Genomic DNA, 23,527 nt, shown 5'->3' on the forward strand with positions numbered 1-23,527 from the left:
CTGGTGCGGATAGAAGTTATGTATGTAGACATTTTTGTGATAAGATTAATTGGTCATTAATCCCGTTAAAAGAAAGTATGCTTGTCGAGGTCGCCAATGGAAAACTTGAAAAGGTTGACCATATTAGTCGTGGAGCTATTATCAACATAGCTGGTGCAGATTTCGAAATTGATTTGATACCTATCAAACTGAGAAGCTTTGACGTGATCGTTGGTATGGATTGGTTGAGCAAGATAAAGGCCGATATTATCTGTGGAGATAAAGCACTTCGCATACCACAAGGAGATGGCGAACCACTGGTTATCTATGGAGAGAGATGTACCTCGAAGTTGAACCTCATTAGTTGCATGAAAGCGCAAAAGATTATGAAGAAGGGACGTTTTGCTGTCCTAGCACATGTGAAAGCGGTAGAAACTGAGGTGAAGAGCGTGAACGACGTTCGAATTGTGAACGAATTTTCCGATGTCTTCCCATAGGAATTGCCTGGATTGCCACCGCAGAGAGCAGTAGAGTTTCAGATTGACTTAGTGCCAGGAGCTGCACCTGTAGCTCGCGCACCTTATAGACTCGCACCTTTCGAGATGCAAGAATTACAGAGTCAACTACAAGAACTACTTGACCGAGGATTTATTCAACCAAGTTTCTCGCCTTGGGGCTCACCTGTGTTGTTTGTGAAGAAGAAGGATGGATCCTTCTGTATGTGTATCGACTACCGTGAACTCAACAAATTGACTATCAAGAATCGGTATCCTCTTCCGCGAATTGACGATCTTTTTGATCAACTACAAGGATCGAGCGTTTATTCAAAGATCGATTTGTGATCCGGATATCACCAGCTGAGGGTGAAGGAAAGTGACGTGATGAAAACTGCATTCAGGACCCGTTATGGTCATTATGAGTTTCTCGTGATGCCATTCGGTTTGACAAATGCACCTGCCGTGTTCATGGACCTCATGAATCATGTCTGCAAGCCTTACTTGGACAAGTATGTTATCGTCTTCATAGATGATATCCTCATCTACTCTAAGAGAGAAGAAGAACATGAGCAACACCTCCGATTAGTGTTTGAACTCTTAAGACAAGAGCAACTTTACGCCAAATTCTTCAAGTGTGAATTTTGGTTGAAGGAAGTACAATTTTTGGGTCATGTTGTAAGCGACCAGGGTATCAAAGTTGATCCCGCCAAGATTGAAGCCATCAGCAAGTGGGAGACCCCCACTACTCCTACTTATATTCGCCAATTCCTAGGCCTCGCCGGTTATTACCGAAGATTCATCGAAGGATTTTCTCTGATTGCGCGTCCTTTGACCACACTGACTCACAAGGGCAAGAAGTTCATTTGGAACCCGCACACAAATCAGCATTTCAAACTTTGAAGAAGAAGTTAACCACCGCACCTATCCTATCACTTCCTGAAGGCAGTGACGACTTTGTTGTTTATTGTGATGCATAGAAGAGTGGTTTTGGTTGTGTACTGATGCAACGATCAAAGGTTATTGCCTATGCCTCCCGCCAATTGAAGATTCACGAGCGGAACTACACTACACATGATCTTGAACTTGGAGCCGTTGTCTTTGCGCTTAAATTGTGGAGACACTATTTGTATGGAACTAAGAGCACTATCTTCACCGATCACAAGAGTCTCCAGCACATCTTTGATCAGAAGCAACTGAACAGCGTCGATGGATCGAGACGCTCAACAACTACGATTGTGAACTCCGTTATCACCCTGGCAAGGCCAATGTTGTAGCTGACGCTTTAAGCCGAAAGGAGAGGACGGCACCTCTTCGTGTTAGGGCTCTGAACATCACCATCCATTCGAACCTCAACAGCCAGATCAGAGTAGCCCAAGTTGAGGCTCTCAAGGAGGAGAATATATCCCATGAACATTTGAACATACTTGTCTCTCGATTCGAGGTTAGGGATTCTGGACTCCGATGTTATGCCAGAAGAATTTGGGTACCTTATTATGGAGATCTACGAAACTTGATACTTGATGAAGCACACAAATCGAGATATTCGATTCATCCTGGAGCTGGCAAAATGTACCACGATCTTAAAGAACAGTATTGGTGGCCGAATCTTAAGAAGGACGTTTCAACTTATGTTGGGAAGTGTTTGACTTGTTCGAAAGTTAAGGCCGAACATCAGAGACCTTCTGGGTTACTTCAACAGCCGGAAATCCCACGATGGAAGTGGGAAAGGATCACAATGGATTTCATTACGAAGCTGCCAAAGACGGTGGGCGGATACGATACTATTTGGGTTATTGTTGACCGCCTTACCAAATCTGCACACTTTCTAGCGATGAAGGAAACTGATACAATGGAGAGACTTGCTCAGTTATACATCAAAGAGGTTGTATCTCGTCATGGTGTACCTTTATCGATCATCTCAGATCGCGATCCCCGTTTTGCTTCTAGATTTTGGCGTTCTTTGCAAGAAGCCATGGGAACTCGTCTCGACATGAGTACTGCTTATCACCCTCAGACTGACGGGCAAAGTGAACGCACGATTCAGACCTTGGAGGACATGCTGCGTGCATGTGTCATTGATTTTGGAAAGGCCTGGGAAAGGCATTTGCCACTCGCCGAATTCTCGTACAACAACAGTTATCACTCTAGTATTAATGCTACACCTTTTGAAGCATTGTATGGCCGTAAGTGCCGATCTCCTATTTGTTGGGCCGAAGTAGGCGAAAAGCAAATCATCGGACCCGAGGTAGTCCACGAAACAACGGAGAAGATTGCTCAGATTCAAGCGAGACTTAAGACTGCCCGTGATTTCCAAAAGAGTTATGCTGATCTTAAGCGTAAAGACTTTGAATTCAACGTTGGTGATCGTGTAATGTTGAAGGTTGCACCTTGGAAAGGTGTGATCCGTTTTGGAAAACGTGGAAAGTTGAACCCATGATACATTGGTCCTTTCGAAATCTTGGAACGTGTTGGACCCGTTGCATACCGTTTGGATCTACCAGCACAATTGAGCTCAGTTCATCCTACCTTCCACGTGTCAAACTTGAAGAAATGTCTTGCTGCACCAGAACTTATCATACCACTGGAAGAACTTACAATTGATGACAAACTCCACTTTGTGGAGGAACCTGTTGAAATTATGGATCGTGAGATCAAAACTTTGAAACGCAATAAGATTCCAATCGTCCGAGTACGATGGAATGCCAAACGAGGACCTGAGTTTACTTGGGAACGAGAGGATCAAATGATGCGGAAGTATCCTCACCTTTTCCCGACTCCTCCATCTACCTCAGCTTAAAATTTCGGGACGAATGTTTCTTTAACAGGTGGGTAATGTAACAACCCTGGAATTTCCAACGTTTATTTTATTAATAATTATTATTATTAATACGCGTGTTTAAACGAATGTACGTTATTACATTTACATGTTGCCTTGATTGCCCGTACTTGACTTTTAATTGCCCGAAACGTCTTTGTGACACCCGAAACTTGCACGAATAATATTTCAAGATATTATTTGCATTCATGATTAGTTTTATTAATCATTTTAATTAACAAAGGTTACTTGTTAGTTACTTGGGCTTTAATTGGTTTAACTTGGTAAATACTTGAACTTGGGCCTTGTTAGTGTTAATGGACTTATGTAAGCCCACCCTACTTCTTAATGGACTTAGTTAGCCCACCAAGAACTTGTAAGTATCAAGTTAAATGGAAACTAGTTGGTTAACTTGCATGGAATCTAGTTATACATCTTCCCCATGAACTAACACCTTAATATCCAAATTTAATGAACTTTACAAGCTAGTAACCAAAGAACTACTCCCCCCTCCCTTTTTTGCTGCAGAACCGTGGCCTAGAAGGCCATGGTGGGAGTGTTTGATTCATTTTTGTATCACCTCTTCACTTGCATTCTCTCCTTCAAACACACACACAAAAATACTTCCAAGTTTTCTCTCTTTTTCTCTCAACTTGTAAGTAGCTTGTTCAAGTTTTTCTTCTTCTTTCTTTTGTCTTAAAACCAAATTACTTACATGCATATCATCATCATCTTTTGTTCTTTGTTTGTTGTTTAAGACTTACTAGTTGTTGTTACTTTGTTACTTGTTATTGTTATTACTTATTTACATGTTTAAGAATCAAACTCTTTAGTTTGATTCTCCATAATATCTTGTATTTATCAAGAACACAAGAACATAAACTTACTAGTTTATGATTCTACATTTATTGTTTCAAAAGATTTAGAGTTCATGTGTTGCAAACCATACTTGTGATTCATGAAGTAAACTTAAAAGTTTACTTTCTTAAAGATCAAACCTTGGTTTGAATCTTTAAAGTATGAACAACCATGAACCTTTTCTTGTTTATTTAAGTTTACTTCTTCAATTTATACACTTTAATTTCATGTAGTTAGTTTATATGGTCAAGTACTACAAGTTAGTCTTGATCTCATATCTCTTGAACAAATTAAGTTAACTTTGAAAGTTCAAGAACACACAAATAAGTTTTCTTTAAATATAACTTTGGATCTTTTGAGTCTTGGATCTTCAAGATCAAACTAAGAACTATGTTCTACTACTTATGATCTTTATTAGTTAGTTTACTTTCAAGTTTGTAACTTGTTATTAGCTTTAAAGTCCATGTATGTATTAGATCTAAGACCTTGATGCAACTTTGGTTCATCAAACTTCATACAACTCTTAAGTGAGTTGTGCTTCAAGTCTTAGACTTGCACATGGGTTATGATGGTCAAGACTTGGTTAAGATGATGTAGATATATCAATGAGTTGTACACTTAAAGCTATATGCATCAAGGATGAGAACCATGATGAACATCAAGCACCAAGACCACCGGAACCCTTTTAAACTCACTGTTCTGTCCAAAAGCTACTGGTCTGGTGATTCTGTAACAGACCAGTAGACCTGGGCCGTTCTAACCTTGATTTTTAGATAGATCTTTTCGAGTAGATAACTTTTCATATAGGACTCGTCTTAATCCGAGTTACGGTTTAGGATTTATGGCCCTCCGATCGTTACTATGTCCTTTAATGTTGTGCAGAAATTTCTGACCTACTCGCACTTAGACCGTCGCCACGGTCAAACCAAGACGAGTTTGCTTCTGTAAATTTTACCACACTTAAGGGACTCATAGACGGAGCCATGGCCACTGGTCTCACCTTAATTCAGTAAGGGTAGAGGCCGTGGTGACTGACTGAAGTCAGACTTTGTTTTAAACTACTTTCATAAACGAAACCTACCTTACGCCTTTTGTTTAATGATGAATGATGATGACCCTTAAGACCTTAAATACATACTTTTAAACCTATTAAGACGAATTACTGACTTAGTACTATTTGCCTTAGGTTGAGGACCTTCGGACCGTTTACTTGCACACCTTTACCGGACCGACTTTACGACTACATTATCATTGTGAGTTATAGCATTCCCTTTTTACTTTAACTTATTTTGGGAACTGAGAATACATGCGAATTTTATGTTTTACATACTAGGCACGAGTACTTAAACTTATATATGTGTGGGTTATACAACGGCATAAACATTCCCTTTAGCTCGGTAACGTTTAATCATTGGTTTTTGAACCGTGAACGCGAATCTTAGATATGGATCCATAGGGTTTGACATCCCCACTCGGGCTAGTAGCGCTAGCATTTAACGAGTTCGTAAACATACGCACTTGCCAAGTGTACTTTCAGGGGGTATAAACGTTAAGTTAGTTACCAAGTGCCCACGGTTAACATATACTTTATCATACTGTTTTGAAACGCTCTTTGTAGCACTGAAATCTCATGGCCTACCTTACTTACTGTTATACTTAAACTATAGCTCACCAACCTTTGTGTTGACGTTTTTAAGCATGTATTTCTCAGGTGCTTGAGGTTGCTTCCGCTGTCTTACTTGTTGTGCTGTAGACACCCGCTGCTTAGAGTTGTCCACGCATGAACTACTTTACTTTGCATTCAAACATTCGTACTTTTGAACTATGACTTGTAACGACCATTGTGGTCACATACACTTATTATTTGCTTCTTCTTAGTGAAGCATGCTTTTGAAATGTAAAACATTTGATGTCGGTTATGACATCACCTTTTTATCGTGAATGCAACTTCTTTAATTACAGCATATAGTACTTAACCTTGTAATGATCCTGTTGTTGATGATTCGTACATGATGGTTTTGTACGGGGCATCACATAGGCTATCCTTGCACAAGAATTCAAACATAATGACTATACACCCTCAAATCCACAACTACGTCTATCCAAGCTGGGTGGTACAAACCACAGGGGCTATCCGCGCAATTTTCTCATTGTTTTATCACAGTGCATGATATTGAAAACAAAGAAAATTAAAAGTTACGACTCAATGGCGAGTTTAAGTAGTGACCCGTGGGGTCACGGGACACCGCTAGTTTGAAAATATTAGTAGAAAATACATTGTAAATTTGTATAGGACACCATTAAATTTAACTGGAGGACCCCATATCTTTTTCGAATTTATAGTTTTTTCTTTAAAATGTATTTAACTACTCGGACCCAATATACTTTCCGAACTTGTGATTATTTGAAAGTAAACAACCACTAAAATAGCATTCAAATATAATTAGTATTGGAATTTTTTTAGGATCCCATTAAGTTTGCATCCTGGAATCGCCACTCTTACGACTCCCAGATTATTTCCTTTTAGCATTCAAAAGTTGATTAGAACGTTGAAACGAAACACTTACCTTCTGGCCCAATTTGAAAGGAGGAAGACCCTTGTAAGGGCAAGTATTGCACCGAAATGCATCACCTAAACCACACTGCATTTCAAAGGTAAAATTGTTATCAAATACAGAAGAACCCGTAACTGCTCTAAGTAATTTTAATAAGTTAAATAAAAACGAATGCACAAAAGAAAAACGCTACGTTGATAAGCGACTATCCTCATCAAACTAGTGGAGCGTCATAGTACATCTTTTAATTGGTCCATGTCATTCGAACAATAAGTTGTGTTAGAAATCGAGTTTGATTTGAACTGTAAATTGGTCTCTTTGAGGTTCCGACCATTTAAAAACTGTTAGCAGGGTTTTCCTCACCATATCCTTTTAATCTTTGGTCTAAATTCATGACACAGAAGAAAATCAAAGCAACGTTTTTGCATAGCTTGTAGAACCGTAAGAATTGTTTGTTAAGTTCTCCGTATCGTATAATTGTGCAATAAACAATTCGAATACATTGTAAATGCCTTACTTTTATATATATATCAAATCATTACCCCTCCATCGTAGAACAATGCAACATTTTCCTCTATGACTGGCACTAATTTTCTTTCCACTTATTATTGATAATTGACTTGTGACGACACTGATGTTAGTCCTCCATCAGGTTACCAACTTAATTGTTATATGTATAATTTATCAAATAAATAAACACATATACATATAATACACAAAAAATAAATAAATAAACACAATAATTAGTTAAAATACTCAAAAAACAAAAAAAAAATACAATATTTTCTGAATCTTAGAAATTAAACATTACATTAATCTAAAAATTTAAAATACGGTAATTTATATACATACTCCTATAAACTACTCATCGTCGTCATCGGATAGTTGGAAGTAATTTTTAAACATACGAAGATACAACAATTTCAACTTCTCAACGAATTTTGCGTGTTTCCTGTTCTCAATGGTAGATGTATCCAAGGTTAGGACACTAACACCTGCCGAAGCGGTCAACATCTTTTGATGTTCATTCAAATTCTCAAGCGCTTTCTTTCTAGCCCTTCTCATATCCGCCATATACTCTCTATCATATCATCCATTAACTCATCCACTTTCGATGAGCTAGTACCACGAGACGAAGTCGCTGCGTCAAAATACTGTGACGTCCGGGCCACTTTCTTTGCTTGGTCTTGTCCAAGTGGTCTCTCAAACGAGTCGGCTCTAAACAACTCGTTGTACTCGGGTGGGAGGTCTATCTTCCAGGAAGGCTTCTTTCCCTTGACCTGTAAATAAGATGAACAAAACTCAATAAGAAAAGCTATTTCTGAGCGTTTGTTTCATAATTTCATCGTCTGGGTCCCATTTGTTTGGAGTTTACATAACTAAGATAACACACACAGATTAGGGAACGAAGGAAAGTGGTGCAAAGATCTAAGAACATGTATTTAAGGGTTATAACAATGATGTTGCTAGTTGCCACGAATTATTTCTGTAAGAAAAGGTAAATTTGGGTGGGTGGGTCTGTCGATCGCGTTGGTTAATGGACTAATGGGTCCAACAAGTACTTTTTGGTATGGGTCAGGTTGGTTTATGTTGAAATATCTGTTGGAGCTGTTACATATAAATGGGTCAAAATTACCACGCCTACTTAATATGGATTTCATTTAAGTTTTGCTTACCCCAAAGGACTGTACACCTTCTGACAACACCTCTGCCATCCGAACAACCTCAATATCTGAAAAACCTGCAACCAATAACTTGCGCTCAAGAGAGGACGTTGTCTGCAAAATACTTACAAAGGATCAATACAGAAACCCTAAGTGACTAAGTGTACTATCAATATGAGAAGACAAACATTTACATTTTCTTTGGATGAATCTAAAGTTTGGTGAACAAATATTTCTCCGCCGGGCTTCAACACCCGTAAAATTTCCAGAAACAACTTGTCACTAGGAAAACCTTCTGATTTACCCATGGTTATAATAAAATCCACTTGCGATGGGTCCATTGGCAAAGAACCTATTACAAATTAACATTAACTATGAGACAATTTATAGAGGTACTTGAATATAAGTTACATAAGAATAAGATTTGTTTCAATTATGAAGTTAAAGTCCAATGAAAGGTGAGGAGAGAAAGGTACTTAATGATGAAGCTTGAGTGATGATTAGAGGATTAATCTTTTCAACTGCATCCTTCTTGACCAATCTTACAGTTTTTAGTACTTCATGAAGTGGTATCACTACATTCTCTATGAGTGCTAATATGATATCTTCCAACCCTTGTGTCCCCTACATATTTCAAGTGAAGTCAAAATATTGAGTCGTCTTTATGTAGTATGTATGTATGTATGTATGTATGTATGTATGTATGTATGTATGTATGTATGTATGTATGTATGTATGTATGTTGAATTCACTCTTAGAAGTTAAATCACAGTAAACCAATTCCGATTTCAATTTTTCCCACAGTTAAACCCATTCCGAATTCAATTTTCTTGCGGTTGTTGAGCTTTATACTTTCTCTTTCATTTTGTCTTTAGTGCGAATCTTTTGATATCAAATGTTTATTATATCAGTAATGAGCTATCTTAGGTTGAAATTTTCCTACTTTAGGTATTCTTTTGATTTTAAAATATCCTCAAACCTAACTAAAATAGTATTAGCATTATTTATTCACCACAAATGAAAAGTAGTCTGAAACATATTATTTGAACAATGCTCACAAGTCAAAACTCATAATCATAAAGAATGCTATGAAAAAGTGATTTATCTCTTCTTATAAGTCATTAGGACTCGATTTAATACTTCTAAATCCTAACCGAGACGCAAACACGTTGTATGAAGACACACAGTAGAGTAAAATTAAAAGCGAAAACGGATTAGATATAATATTGATTTTCTGTTAAAAGCATAGGATTCAAACGAAAATACGAACTGATGCCGGAACTCACCATTTACTTACAATTGAAATTGAAATGGCTTCTGTTAAGCTGAGCAATACAGAGATAGAGAAGAATTGATCTGTAAGATTATAGATACAGATATATGTACATACGTTTTACGTTTAAAACAAAATATAGCTGAGTATATCATTATCGGAAAATATATATATATATATATATATATTTGACGGCGGCGGTGAAGGTCGGAGATCGGAAAATTTGGGAGATAACCGCTTTGGAATTTGTACGCTACCGAGGCATGAATTATGGAAGTACTAATATATTTTTTTTCTTCTTAATTTATAAATAATATAATAGAATAATAAATAGAATAATGCACATATTAGACTGATCAATAGACTAATATTCGTAATAAGACATAACAATTAAGAATATGAAAACGACAAGCAAGGGTCCATAGCTCAGTGGTAGAGCATTTGACTGCAGATCAAGAGGTCACCGGTTCGAACCCGGTTGGGCCCTCACTTTTTGTACTCTTAGATTTTTTTGGGCCGTTTATTTTTTTCTGGTTAAGGTTACTTAACTTGCCTGTCATTTCTATCTCAAATATTTGGTACATTACAGGATCATATCAACTGCAACTTATTGAATCTTCTGTTAGTTGATATGATCATATCAATCTAAAATGACAATTTTGTAGATTACAATTTGTTATATCTGCCACACACTAAATGGCTGCTAATCAAAATCAAATCACACTTTTAAAAAATATCAAAATCAAATCACACTTTTAAAAAATATGTAACAAAAATGTACAACAGGAAACTACAAAAACAAACCAAATCAGCTTAATATTATTCTAACTTTGAGCTAAATATATCTATACTTCAAAAATTAAAAAGCATAAAATTACAAACATAATGAAGTTAACTAAACTCAAATAAATAATCCATTTCCATTCACCAAAGATTTTGTATTAACATGAACAACAACAACAAAAAGGGCACTACAAGGGGAAACATACCATTACACCACCCCTAACTCCCTAAGTAAAACTCAAGACAAATAAACCCACCAATATTACCAAAAAGTATTGCAAGAAATGCTTTATCATAAATCAAACAAATCAAACCATTTTCTGCCCATTAAACTGTAATTTTCTGCTTGCAAATGATCAGGTTTCGGCCATGATACCAAACCCAACATCTGGCGTTTTTTCTGTATGCCATCAAGATCGAAATCGCGAATACACGAGTATAAAATACAATCAAGCAGCGTTATATTTTTCTTCAAGAACCGAGCCTTCTCTGAGTGCAATTTGCGCCTCGTTTTCCCTCCCCAATGCAAATAAAGCAGCAGCTTGTAAATAGGATGCGATATGCCAAATAGGAGATATTACTTGTGCTTGTACGGCATCATTAAGTGCTTCTTGTGGCTGATCGCTCATTAGATGTGACAAACTTCGACGTGCAAAGACTGTTGGCGATACCATTGTTCCGACTTCAATGAACTACACACCAAGAGAACATTAAACAAGGAAAATAGTCAAGGTTTTCTTATAATTTAATAAAAAAAAATTAATACGAGGTTTTTGCTAACATAGAGTAGGTTATTTCATGGTTCTATGAGTTTTAGCGTACAAAAAAGCGTCTACATATTATATAGCGTGTGTGTGATATGAGTCTAAAACTACAAGTGACTTTTTGCCCAAATAGCATGTAACCGAGTCAACAAACTATAATATCCCAAGTGGTTTTGACTCATGATATTAGTGATTATCAAGGGTGACCAAGATAAGCACGATACTCAACTTTGTGGGACAGGTTAAAATAAGCTCGAGTATTGTAGCAAAAGATTCCCCCTTAATGTGAAAAAGGCCCGTATCAATAATAATGATAATGATTTACGTATAAACAATTTCTCAATATCTTGTTCATGCGCAACGTTGACCCAATTTTCTCTTTAACAAAAGAGAAAAAGAAGATCACGGATATAAAAAGATACGGATTAAAGAAAAGCATAGCTTTTATAAAAGACGCCAAACCTGTGTATAAAAGTCTATTGCAGCTTTGAACTCTTTATGCCGAAAAGCAGAGTCTCCTTTCTTCTTTGAGTTTAACGTGTCGTGTATCTGGTTAGTCCACATACCAAATGAAAGCTGATAGTAATCAAAACAATCAACAACGTCAGTTGCAGCATCCACATCATCTTTGTAAGTCAAAGTCAAACACACCCTTGTATTTTAAAAAAAAGTTAAAATAAACAAAATTATGAACAAACCTCAGTTGCAGCACCCTCATCGTCCTTGTAGCCTAACTTCTCCAAGACACCATGTATAAATGTTAAATCCATTCTTACGCAGGCTTCTCCTAGTGGCGTCAACGGCATATCAGCGGACCCACCTTGTGGTATACCCATTAACACATGAGACGGCACCTGCATATAGAATATAGATATAGAATGTACTATATATGAACATGGGTTTAACATGAGATTTATAGACATGGGAGGACCTACATGAAACGAAGCTCACGAATTTTTTTTTTTATGAGTTGCTTGGATAAGCATTTTGAAATGATTTTGTAAAACAAATAAAAATGATATTATTCGTATCTTGATTAAAATTAGATAGTAAGAAGTGATAAGGTTTTCCTTGATTTGGTTACCCTGGAGGGCAAGTATGTTTTATCTAGTGTATGCGGCCTAACCGGATTAATCTGTGACCGTTACAAGGATCTCAAGGCCACAACCACTAGGCTCTTAGCCATAGTTATATAATATGATAGTATTTTTCATAATATTACATAAAGTTTTTTAAAATCGGTCAGTGCTTATAACTCCAATCAACTTATTACTTTCTGTCCACTTTGACTTTTGAAAGTCTTATTTTTCCAAATTTGAGTTTAAATATTTTTGTTTGTGTTATATAATTTTTGATGAAAATTATATAAACGAATTGGGTTATAAATGTGTTTTCGTGGGTATAAATTTCATCAAGTATAATATAACACAAACAAAAATATTTAAAGTCAAAGATAAAAAAGAAAGACCTTACAAGTCCTTAAAAGTCAATAGTGGACCTTTATGATGGGATGGAGGAAGAGCTAGTAGCTGTTAGATTTTTATAGTACGTATTTTCGTGTTTGACAGAATAGTTTCTGAAACTGTTAAAATAAAGAGTATAATAATAGAAAACTAGGAGCCTTTTCTCAAACGCCAGTACTATTAGCTTTTAGTTTTTTCCATTCATCTAAAAGCTTTAAACTCTTTTAACCAAACAAAACTTTTTGTTTCAAATATGAGCTTTTTCATAAAAGCTAGAAGAGAAAAGCTCCTAAAAGCTTCAAAAAGTTGCAAACCAAACATACCCCATCAAAACATTGTAAAGTGACAAGTTTATGCAATCATATCATGAAATAACATAAATTACCTCGGTTTGCTTTTGCACAGGAACCAAAGCAGAAACCAACGACTTCGGGTTTGGTCGTTCACGAGGCTCATATTGCAAACATCTCGAAGCTAATCGTACTAATTCAGTTCCATCATCGTTAGAAAATTGACCTTCCAAACAAGAATCGGTCAGCATTTGAAGATTCCTGTCTCTTATTAAATCAAGGGCCTGATAGATTCAGATAATATTTCAATTTAGTAAAGTTCACTGATATTAATGAAAAATAAAAAATTAAATTATTATATTTCCATATTGGTAGGATGTATGTATCCAAAGTTGTAAGGGCACGTACATGGCTTGGTGGAATATGCTTCCCACTTAACAGATCAAGTAAAAGGGTGCCAAAACTGTACATCACGCTTTCTGGCGTAACCCGCCCTACATAATTAAGAGAAAACGGTTAAAAGAAATCAATAAAATACGCCCCGAGAAAAATGATCCAATCCAACTTGAACTTGGAACCAAAAAGAAGCACGTGTTACGTATTTCCAAAGCTAAATATAACTCATTATACCTGCCTAGTAAAATTACAATGTCAAGAAGATAGCCATAAAAGATGGAAAAAAAAATATAATAAAAAATAAAGATAATAATAATAATAATACCAGTCCTAAGATATTCAGGAGGTGTAAATGCCAAGTTAGTACTGTAACTTTTTCCATCACGACTGTTCTTCATCAACCCAAAGCAAGAAAGTCTCGGATTTGCATCCTACAATGTATAACCAAAAGCATGTATGTTAATTATGATTTCGTAACGAAAAATTAATCAAAATTAACAGGTACAGGTGGCAACCAAGGCAAGACAAGTTGGGTTGATCTTTCGACCTATCTGCACCTTTACCCACCCATTTAATGTTGCAGAACTCGGAATTACTCGGCGAGTATTCGGTTTTTGCAACTCGATGGGTACTCGGTCAAACTGGGTCAAAACTTGGGATTACTAGGAAAATCAGTCAAATATGGTCAAAACTCGGTCAAGTTCATTCAAAGTCAAACTTGGTCAACATCCGAGTACTCCCTAAAATGTCCTGACCGAGTACTCCCGAGTAACGAATTTCACAACCTTGCACACATTAGAGATAAAATATGATTCAAACGCATACATTCATAGACAATAATAGTGGAAATTGCCACCTCTAACTACAAGAAAGGGTAGGAACGTACTTCGTCAAAGACGATTCTATAGGCGTTAAGGTCATGATAAAGAGCTCGCCCTTTGTTTGTACAATATTCTAAAGCTTCGGCAAGATATAAAGCCACACGTAACCGCATGGCCCATTGCATAGGTTGTGTTTCCCCTGTTCAAGATTGAAAAAATGATTACGTTTCTTGAAATGTCATACATAACTTCGTCAAAATAATATTTTATTACTAACTTACAATGAAATAGGTGTTTAGCGAGCGTCTCGTGTGGCATAAATTCGGCAACAAGCAATCTTTCATCGCCTTCACAACAACAACCAAGCAGATTGGCTAATCTCGGGTTTCGAAGTTGACCAACCGCTCTTGCTTCTTCCTGTCATCGTACACAAACTATTCTAAATCTCGAGAATCAGTTATCAATCAATTATATAATTAATTCAATGTTATTATATTTACCAGAAACTGCCTCGAATCAGGCCAGGCAGATCTATTAAACCGTTTTACAGCAATTCGTCTCTGATTAGCCAATTTCCCTTTGTACACGACATTAGGCGCTTTCTCACCGTGTTCAGAGACGATGTTTTCAACCGCAAAACCGGATGTAGCGTTCCGGAGTTGTTCAACGGAGAATTCACGGAACGCGGGCAAATCGCTTGTCTCACCCGGCTCATTATCTGTAAAAAACAAAAATAAATAATAAAAAAATAAACCACATTTAGAGGTGAAAATCAACCCATAGTAATAAATGAGTCAATCTAAGTCATATATTAGTAAATTTAGCTAAAACGAAAACGAGTCAACCAAGTCGATAAAAGTTTCAAAACGTAAAGGCGTACATCCTTATATATGTTTATTCAGATAACAGATCACCAGATTATTTAGATATATAATAGTATATTTGTAATCATAGCTGTCACACAGATTTATAACAAACCATGTCTAAAAATAAAGACTAAAAAAGTTGTGTCAACCCAACGTGGTCCATACCCAAAACTGCCTGTTTTGACCCGGACCCATATTAACATGTTACCCAACCCACCTGACCTGCCCATTTTGGCGGCTTCTAACCAGAATAGATAAGCCATTTTTGGATATAAATGAGGAATTTAACGTACCAACAGTACCAGCTTGAGCTATCGCTCCATCTTCTTCAGTATCGCAACACGAGCACAGCCTAGAAAACTCACAGCCCATGGTTTCAATATAGCTTTCTGTTGTCGAATTCTACTTGAAATATTCGGATTTTTCGATATTTATATAAATATGATAATATGATAGAGCTTCACAAGTAATTAATTTAGCTTCTCAGGTACTGAAAACTCCATGTTTCGACACCATTAAACATCAAGCACCTAGTAATTACGTCATCTTACAAATCAGCCCCAACTGCAATTTATTTGAAACCGCAGTTCCTGAAATGCTCCCAAATTTAATCAATAAGTACGCACTACAAGTTACACTAATAAGGTATCAAATATCTCAAAATGTCGATTTATTTAAGTAAGGGTTACAATGCTGAAAAGATCATTTTCTGAAACTCTGCAAATTTGAAGAAAATTCATAGACACAAAAAAAGCAACAAGAATCTAAAAATTTAAATCTTTTGCTTACTTAAATCATCCAAAGCATCACCAATTTGCATTCACTATTTACGACTTAGCGAATCATCTATCTACAGATTTCGATAATCTCGATAGATGTAGCATGCTGTTTACAAAAACTTTGAACTTAGCAGAAATCAGCAAGTTACAGTAACATATTAGTACTATTTAACTAGGGTTTCACATTTTCAAGACTTTGGTGCTTAATTGCTTCTAAACTCCAAAATACCTCAACAGCACATACTAATTATTAATTAGACATTTAAGTGATCATGAAGATATAAAAGGTGAAAGCTTTGTTCAAATATATGCAATACCCCCATCAACTGATTGATCAATAAATAAATTTCATCATTAAGCAATAAATGCAATATCCCCATCATTTAAATCATTTAAATAAGAGTAATTAACAATAACAATTTCTCAAACCCAAATCAGCTAAATTTTAACTTCAAACTAAAACAGCCCAAGTTCAAAACATAAAAAAATCAAATCAAAACACAAACATGAAGAAAAATTTCAAACCTTTAGCTTGAAGTTACAAGAACACCAGCTGATTCATGGATGGACCCAGTTGGGTCAAAGACTCAAAAGGGTAAAAGGGTCTTTCGTCAAGATTATATCTTTCTTTCTCTTTCTTGAGTGAAATGAATGAATCAGAGATCAAGATTAGAAACTGGGATGAAATGGGAAATCTTGAAATATAATTGTTTGTTTGATGTTTGATACGTATAATAATATAACAATAAAAAAAATCAAATAACAGTAACTTATTATTAGTAATGGTAGTATGGTATGGTATTATATTACTGTATATAATAGGATAGGATTATGTATGTATGTATGTATATATATATATGTATGAAATGTATAAATACTTATATAATGGAGTAGATTAGTAAAATAAATACGTTTGAAATTCCAAGTGTGCACAAGATTAATCTCGTGGATTTCAAACTTTCCACCGACAGTAAATGTTTTTAATTTATTATTGTTTTCATAATCATATTTGTCTTTGTTTGACCACTCCATTAGCCACATAGTTGCTAGTTAAAAATCAAATTATGGACAAAAAGTACGTGATTAAAAGGAGTGATTATACATTGAGCATTGCTGTTTTGCTAGGGACCATTGCAAGTAATTTATAATATTAATATTAATATTAATATTAATATTAATTAAAATATTAATACTAGTCGTATAGTTAAGTAGAGTATGAGAAAAGGAAAAAAAATGGAGAAATAATGTCCGCGTTCATAATATTAACTTTGTATATTATAATTGTTCTTTTTTGATATTGAAAGTCTTTCTTTTTAGAAAATGTAGCTTTAAAATTTTTCTTTGTGTTAAATAATATTTTATGGAAATTACATAAATTGATTTAGATTTTAGATGTATCTTTATTTGAATAACCTTTATTCTCCACTCTATATTGACACAACTAAATGGAGCCCTCCCATTAATTGAGACCTATTTTGACAACTGTTCATAATCAAATAGTAACTCAAAATCGAAATCCACTGCAGCATAGTAGAAATTCCAAATAGTAGTGTTTGGCAAAAAAAATAATAATAATAAAAACGGAATGACATGTTTTTATGTTTTTAATTACAACTCAAATTGTTGATATGTGTGTAACCGTTAAACACTTTACTATGTAGATTATGTTTGTAATGAATCGCCGGCAAAGTAATCGTTGGCAATTTTCAACTGCGAAGCGCGCACCCTTTATCTTTATCTTGTTAAGTATTAAAAGTCAAAGTTCAATAACAATGATTTTCAAAAATGACAATAAACAATTATAATTGGTTGGAGAGTACGTTACTCCTATTTATTATTATTATTATTTATATTAATATTAATATAATTTTATAATATAAATATAAATCAAATATCAAAATAAACAAATAAAGTTTCATTAATAAGAAAATAAATATTACAATGTCCTAAAATATTACATTTTTTTAACACTCACTGTTCCAGTGATGTTGGACAATGTCATATCGTATGCGATCCATGAATGTATCAAGTTGCTTATCATGCCGGAATTCATAATCATATGCGATCCATAAATCACGGGTCTTAACTGTAAATTGAAAAAATTAGGGTTGTCACAGTTACCCGTCAATGAATATTTTATCCCGAAATATTAGGTAGCGTCTTCTGATGGTGTAGTGTTCGAGAAAAGATGGGTTACTTCTGTTTCACGTGGTTGCCGCACTCTAAGGTGAATTCCGGTCCTCAACGCGCATTCCAGCAGACTTTAACGATTAGTATACTACTTTGCTTAAGTTTCTTGACCTACATTCCATAATCTATACGAGTTCCTCAACAAAATGAAGTTTGTCCTCCTCTAAGTGACGTTCTTTCAGAGGAATTATGAGATTCTCTTCGGTTAGACATTTCTTCAAGTTCGAAAAATGAAAGGTATCATGAATGCCTCTAAGTTATTGGGGTAACTTTGAACGATAAGCCACGGGTCCAATCCATTCTGTTATCTCAAAAGGTACAACGTATCTCGAACTCAGTTTCTCTCGTTTTTCGAACCGTACCATGTCTGTCTACAGTGGCGGAACTTGAACCCGACTACAGAGGAGGCGAGTCTAAAAATTTAATAAATTTTTCATTGTCAGCAGGGGCAAACACTAAAAAAAACTTTATTTTTTTGTTAAAAAAAAAAAATTTTAGTGTACAATTTTTTTTCCCGTTAAATTCAGGGGGGACGGGCACCCCCTTTGGAATACCTTATGTTCCGCCCCTGCCTGTCTAAGATGATACCATTAGCATGACCTGTCACCTACTTGAAATTCTAATGGTATCATATGCATCCTAACGACTCTTGTTAGACACGCTAATACAATCCCAGTTCCCTCTAACGTGAGGTCTAATACCAATCTATCACGCCCTCACCTCAGCACTCGAGGCGAGACGTGGCAGATGAAAGGTATCATGAATGCCTATAAGTTATTGGGGTAAATTTATATGATAAGCCATCGGTCCAATCCGTTCTGTTATCTCGAAAGGTCTAATGTATCTCGAACTTTGCTTCCCTCGTTTTTCGAACCGTATCACACCTTTCTAAGGTGATGCCTTTAGCATGACCTGTCACCTACAATAAATTCTAAGTTATAATCATCAAACGAATGAAGCTTATAATCGTTAAAAATGACCCTTATTTTTTATTTATAACTTATAGTTTATTTTAAATAAATTCTAAGTTATAAATAAAAAGTTTTAGTGTATTTAATCATCTATAACTTGTGTCGTAACGGCGCAAGTCAAACAAACCCTTGTTATAATTGTATCCAAATCTTCGTATTGGATATAAAAAACTTTAAAATACATAATGGTTAAGGAGATCCGTACCTAATCAAGAAGTTACTCTTTGATTATAAAATAGTTAAAAAAAAAAGTGCATGATATATTGTTTTTTGAAAAAATTATGCCGTTGGTACCTATGATTTGTTTAAACACCTAAATTCAATTATTTGTACATTTGGTATTTAAGCTTTGCCTAAGATTCGTGGTTGGTACCCAACCTAACTTGCGTTAAGTTTTTAATGTTAACCCCTCACATGTGCCACGCATGTGAGGGCAAGTTCGTCCTCTAAATAATTTAAAAGGACGAATTTGCCCTCACATGCGTGGCACATGTGAGGGGTTAATATTAAAAACTTAACGGAAGTTAGGTTGGGGTACCAACCACGAAAGTTAGGCAAAGTTCAAGTACCAACTGTGTAAAAAATTAAGTTTAGGTGTTGTCAAAAAAGTGTAAACAAACCACGGGTATCAACGGCGTAATATATATATCTAGTGTGTGTGTGTGTATATATATATATATATATATATATACTAGATTTATGAGCCCGTCTGTTGGACGGGTACTTATCCGAAAAAATTTTGTACTTTTTTCGGACATTTTCTAAATAAAAGGTATACGTATAATTTGAAGAGGACAAAGAATAAATATAACTAAAACGTTTCAAATATGTTTATCCTATAAATGTTCATAACACAAGTTTTCGTTAATATAAACTAAAAACATATAAAAGATAAAAAGCACGTTCCTTGTTGTAGTGACCCTAACTTTTTCATGATTATATATTAAATGAAAACTATATTTGCATGATTAAATGTTTCCAACATGTTAAGCAATCAAACGATTAAATGTTTCCAACATGTTAAGCAATCAAACTTGTTAAGATTTGATTAATTGAAATGAGTTTATGTAGATAATTGACCACCCCGTTTGCCTGATGATTCACGAACGTCATAACTTGTGATAAATATATAATCGTTTTATTTTTTTATGATGTAAGTTTTTATTTTATATATATATATATATATATAAGAAGAAATACAATTAAATCAAAGATGTACAAATAAAACACTATTTGCTACATTAAAACACTATTTGCTACAGTATAACACTATTTGCTACAGTAATTTTCGCTTTGCTACAGTAAAATACTATTCGCTAGAGTAAAATACTATTTGCTACAGTAAAATACTATTTGCTACAGTAAAATACTATTTGCTACAGTAAACACTATTTACTACAGTACGCTATTTACTCGTATTCAATCCGTATTCGTACTCGTACAATACACAACTTATAAATGTATATACTATTGGTATATACACTTCAATGATCAGCTCTTAGCAGCCTTAATGAGTCACCTAAACATGTAGGAACCATCATTTGGCAACTAGCATAAAATATCTAACAAAAATACAAACTAATAGAACCTTATATTCAAGGGTAGGATCACGTTTTTCTTCACCAACCATAACACTTTCATTTTTCAACTTTCATGCATCAAACTTATCTCTCTCAAGTTCTCTCTTGGTGTTCTAAGTGTTCTTCATCATCTTCAATAAAATCTAGCTCAATCTAGTTCATAAATCCTAATCTATATCAACTTTCAAAACAACTACTCAAGTAAACTTCAAGAACACTTTCAAGTTTGCAAGTCTACTTTCAAGCTTTCTAATCCATTCCAAGTAATCATCTAAGATCAAGAAACCTCTGTTATTTACAGTAGGTTATCATTCTAATTCAAGGTAATACTCATATTCAAACTTTGATTCAATTTCTATAACTATAACAATCTTAATTCGAGTAGGAATCTTACTTGAATTTGTTTTCGTGTCATGATTCTACTTCAAGAACTTTCAAGCCATCCAAGATCCTTTGAAGCTAAATCATTTCTTGTCACTTCCAGTAGGTTTACCTACTAAACTTGAGGTAGTAATGATGTTCATAACATCATTCAATTCATATATATATAACTATCTTATTCAAATATTTAAACTTGTAATAACTAGAACATAGTTTAGTTAATTCTAAACTTGTTCGCAAACAAAGTTAATCCTTCTAACTTGACTTTTAAAATCAACTAATCACATGTTCTATATCTATATGATATGCTAACTTAATGATTTAAAACCTGGAAACACGAAGAACACCGTAAAACCGGACATATGCCGTCGTAGTAAAACCGGGGGCTGTTTTGGGTTAGATAATTAAAAACTATGAAAAAATTTGATTTAAAAGTTGTCCTTCTGGGAAAATGATTTTTCTTATGAACATGAAACTATATCCAAAAATCATGGTTAAACTCAAAGTGGAAGTATGTTTTTCAAAATGGTCATCAAGATGTCGCTCTTTCGACTGAAATGACTACCTCTTACAAAAATGACTTGTAACATGTATTTCCGACTATAAACTATACTTTTTCTGTTTAGTTTCATAAATTTCAGTTCATTATGAAACCATAGTAACTTGAATCACTCAAAACGGATTTAAAACGAAGAAGTTATGGGTAAAACAAAATTGGATATATTTGCTTGTTGTAGCTACGTAAAATTTGTAACAAATCTATTCTAACCATAACTAACTTATATTGTATTATACATGTACTCTAACATATTATGTAATCTTGATAGACCATAGACACGTATACAATGTTTTGACATATCATATCGACGTTATCTATATATATTATTTGGAACAACCATAGACACTCTATATGCTGTAATGCTAGAGTTCGCTATACAGGGTTGAGGTTGATTCCAAAATATATATACTTTGAGTTGTGATCTAGCCTGAGACTTGTATACACTGGGTCGTGGATTGATTCAAGATAATATATATTGATTTATTTCTGTACTATTAGCTATGGACAATTAGTTGTAGATTACTAACTATGGACTGCTAACTTAACAAACTTAAATCATTAAAACGTAATAAAAATGTTGTGAATATATTTCGATCATACTTTGATATATATGTATATATTTGTTATAGGTTCGTGAATTGACCAGTGGCCAAGTCTTATTTTCGGCAAAGTAAAAATCTGTGAAAGTGAGTTATAGTCCTACTTTTAAAAATCTATTATTTTTGGAATGAGAATACATGCAGTTTTATAAATATTTTACAAAATAAACACAAGTAATCGAAAATACTTTCTATGTTGGATTATCGAACCGAATATGCCCCTTTTTAGCTTGGTAGCCTAAGAATTAGAGAAAATGGCCCCTAATTGACGCGAATCCTAAAGATAGATCTATTTGGCTCAACAAGCCTCATCCGAGTTACGGATGCTTTAGTACTTCGATTTATCATATCCGATGAGAGTCCCGGAACGATGGGGATATTCTATATGCATCTTGTTAAGGTCGGTTACCAGGTGTTCAACATATGAATGAATTTTATCTCTATGCAGTTTGCGAAATGCCTGATATGAGATGTATATTTATAGAAAAAAAAAATGAAATCTTGTGGTCTATTGTTACAATTTGATAAATATATAGGTTAAACCTATAACTCACCAACATTTTTGTTGACGTTTTAAGCATGTTTATTCTCAGGTGATTATTAAGAGCTTCCGCTATTGCATGCTAATGTATGGACAAGAGTTGGAGTCAGCATGCTTGTATAATATTGTTTAAAAACTGCATTCGAAGACTTAAGTTGATGTGTAATATTATTGTAAACCATTATGTAATAGTCGTGTGAAAACGCTATATTTTAGATTATCATTATTTGATAATCGTCGTAATATTTTTAAACCTTTATCGATAAAATAAAGGTTATGGTTTGTTTTAAAATCGAATGCAGTCTTTGAAAAACGTCTCATATAGAGGTCAAAACCTCGCAACGAAATCAATTAATATGGAACGTTTATAATCGATATGAACGGGACATTTCACTTGTACTTGTACTTGAATAAGCAGTTTGTGTCTGGCTTTAGTCGATTTTCTTGTTTGAATTGCTTGAATCCATAAGACACAGATGTTTGGTTTTTTCTTCGACTTCTCTTGTTTCAACCTCCATTTGTACTTTCGTATATCCATATTGAAGCATGACACTTTTTTACCACTACGTAGACCAAGTAGTAACATCAATTCGCTTGGAAGACGCTATAAAAAAACAAAAGAGTTATATAAATTTATAATAACGCGCAATATTGAACTTTATTTAAGTAATTAGCAATATTATTATATAGTACTAGATGCGATAAATACTTTAGTCATTAATAGCCGCATTTTATAATTTAAAAATGATAATGTATTAGACTTCAACACATTACCGCTAAGTATGAAAATTTCAGAATTTCATACATTCACTTCTTTTTGCAATAAATTTGGACGATCCATTTCAATAATCACAAGATTTAATAACCACGAATTTTCACACTTTATCCTTTAAGAGCTCGTGC

General features: G+C 34.6%; 2 protein-coding genes and 1 non-coding gene across 3 annotated transcripts; 1 reads left to right on the top strand and 2 right to left on the bottom strand.

Annotated features, from left to right (window-relative positions):
* Nucleotides 1-7,561: 7,561 nt before the first annotated feature.
* Nucleotides 7,562-10,201, bottom strand: LOC139888513 (anamorsin homolog). The gene is made up of 6 exons (XM_071871519.1): nt 10,195-10,201; nt 9,666-9,724; nt 8,845-8,992; nt 8,563-8,720; nt 8,381-8,482; nt 7,562-7,984 (listed from the first exon to the last, which is right to left on the bottom strand). Exons 1-6 carry the CDS (start codon nt 10,199-10,201, stop codon nt 7,766-7,768), a joined length of 693 nt encoding a protein of 230 aa, XP_071727620.1. The 3' UTR covers nt 7,562-7,765.
* On the top strand, nt 10,057-10,128 carry TRNAC-GCA (transfer RNA cysteine (anticodon GCA)). The gene has a single exon. It is a non-coding gene; the product is annotated as a tRNA-Cys (tRNA).
* Nucleotides 10,202-10,527: 326 nt separating the features above from the next.
* Nucleotides 10,528-16,518, bottom strand: LOC139891642 (serine/threonine-protein kinase BSK7-like). Its single transcript, XM_071874622.1, has 11 exons — nt 16,329-16,518; nt 15,318-15,614; nt 14,659-14,876; nt 14,440-14,575; nt 14,224-14,357; nt 13,663-13,768; nt 13,350-13,435; nt 13,037-13,225; nt 11,887-12,042; nt 11,651-11,764; nt 10,528-11,116 (listed from the first exon to the last, which is right to left on the bottom strand). Exons 2-11 carry the CDS (start codon nt 15,394-15,396, stop codon nt 10,874-10,876), a joined length of 1,461 nt encoding a protein of 486 aa, XP_071730723.1. The 5' UTR covers nt 15,397-15,614; nt 16,329-16,518; the 3' UTR covers nt 10,528-10,873.
* Between the last annotated feature and the right edge of the window lie 7,009 nt (nt 16,519-23,527).

The sequence above is a fragment of the Rutidosis leptorrhynchoides genome, chromosome 2 (assembly GCF_046630445.1).
Source record: "Rutidosis leptorrhynchoides isolate AG116_Rl617_1_P2 chromosome 2, CSIRO_AGI_Rlap_v1, whole genome shotgun sequence".
Lineage (NCBI taxonomy): Eukaryota > Viridiplantae > Streptophyta > Magnoliopsida > Asterales > Asteraceae > Rutidosis > Rutidosis leptorrhynchoides.

What these genes read in the sequence shown, in the direction of transcription:
- LOC139891642 (XM_071874622.1), bottom strand. Translation starts at nt 15,396, where the DNA reads ATGGGCTGTGAGTTTTCTAGGCTGTGCTCGTGTTGCGATACTGAAGAA. An exon ending in AGCATATTCCACCAAGCCAT is followed by an intron (nt 13,226 to 13,349) that starts GTACGTGCCCTT and finishes TGAATCTATCAG; the next exon opens with GCCCTTGATTTAATAAGAGA. An exon ending in ATGAGGGTGCTGCAACTGAG is followed by an intron (nt 11,765 to 11,886) that starts GTTTGTTCATAA and finishes GATTACTATCAG; the next exon opens with CTTTCATTTGGTATGTGGAC.
- LOC139888513 (XM_071871519.1), bottom strand. An exon ending in CACTCAAGCTTCATCATTAA is followed by an intron (nt 8,721 to 8,844) that starts GTACCTTTCTCT and finishes AATTTGTAATAG; the next exon opens with GTTCTTTGCCAATGGACCCA. An exon ending in AAGGTGTACAGTCCTTTGGG is followed by an intron (nt 7,985 to 8,380) that starts GTAAGCAAAACT and finishes TCTTATTTACAG; the next exon opens with GTCAAGGGAAAGAAGCCTTC.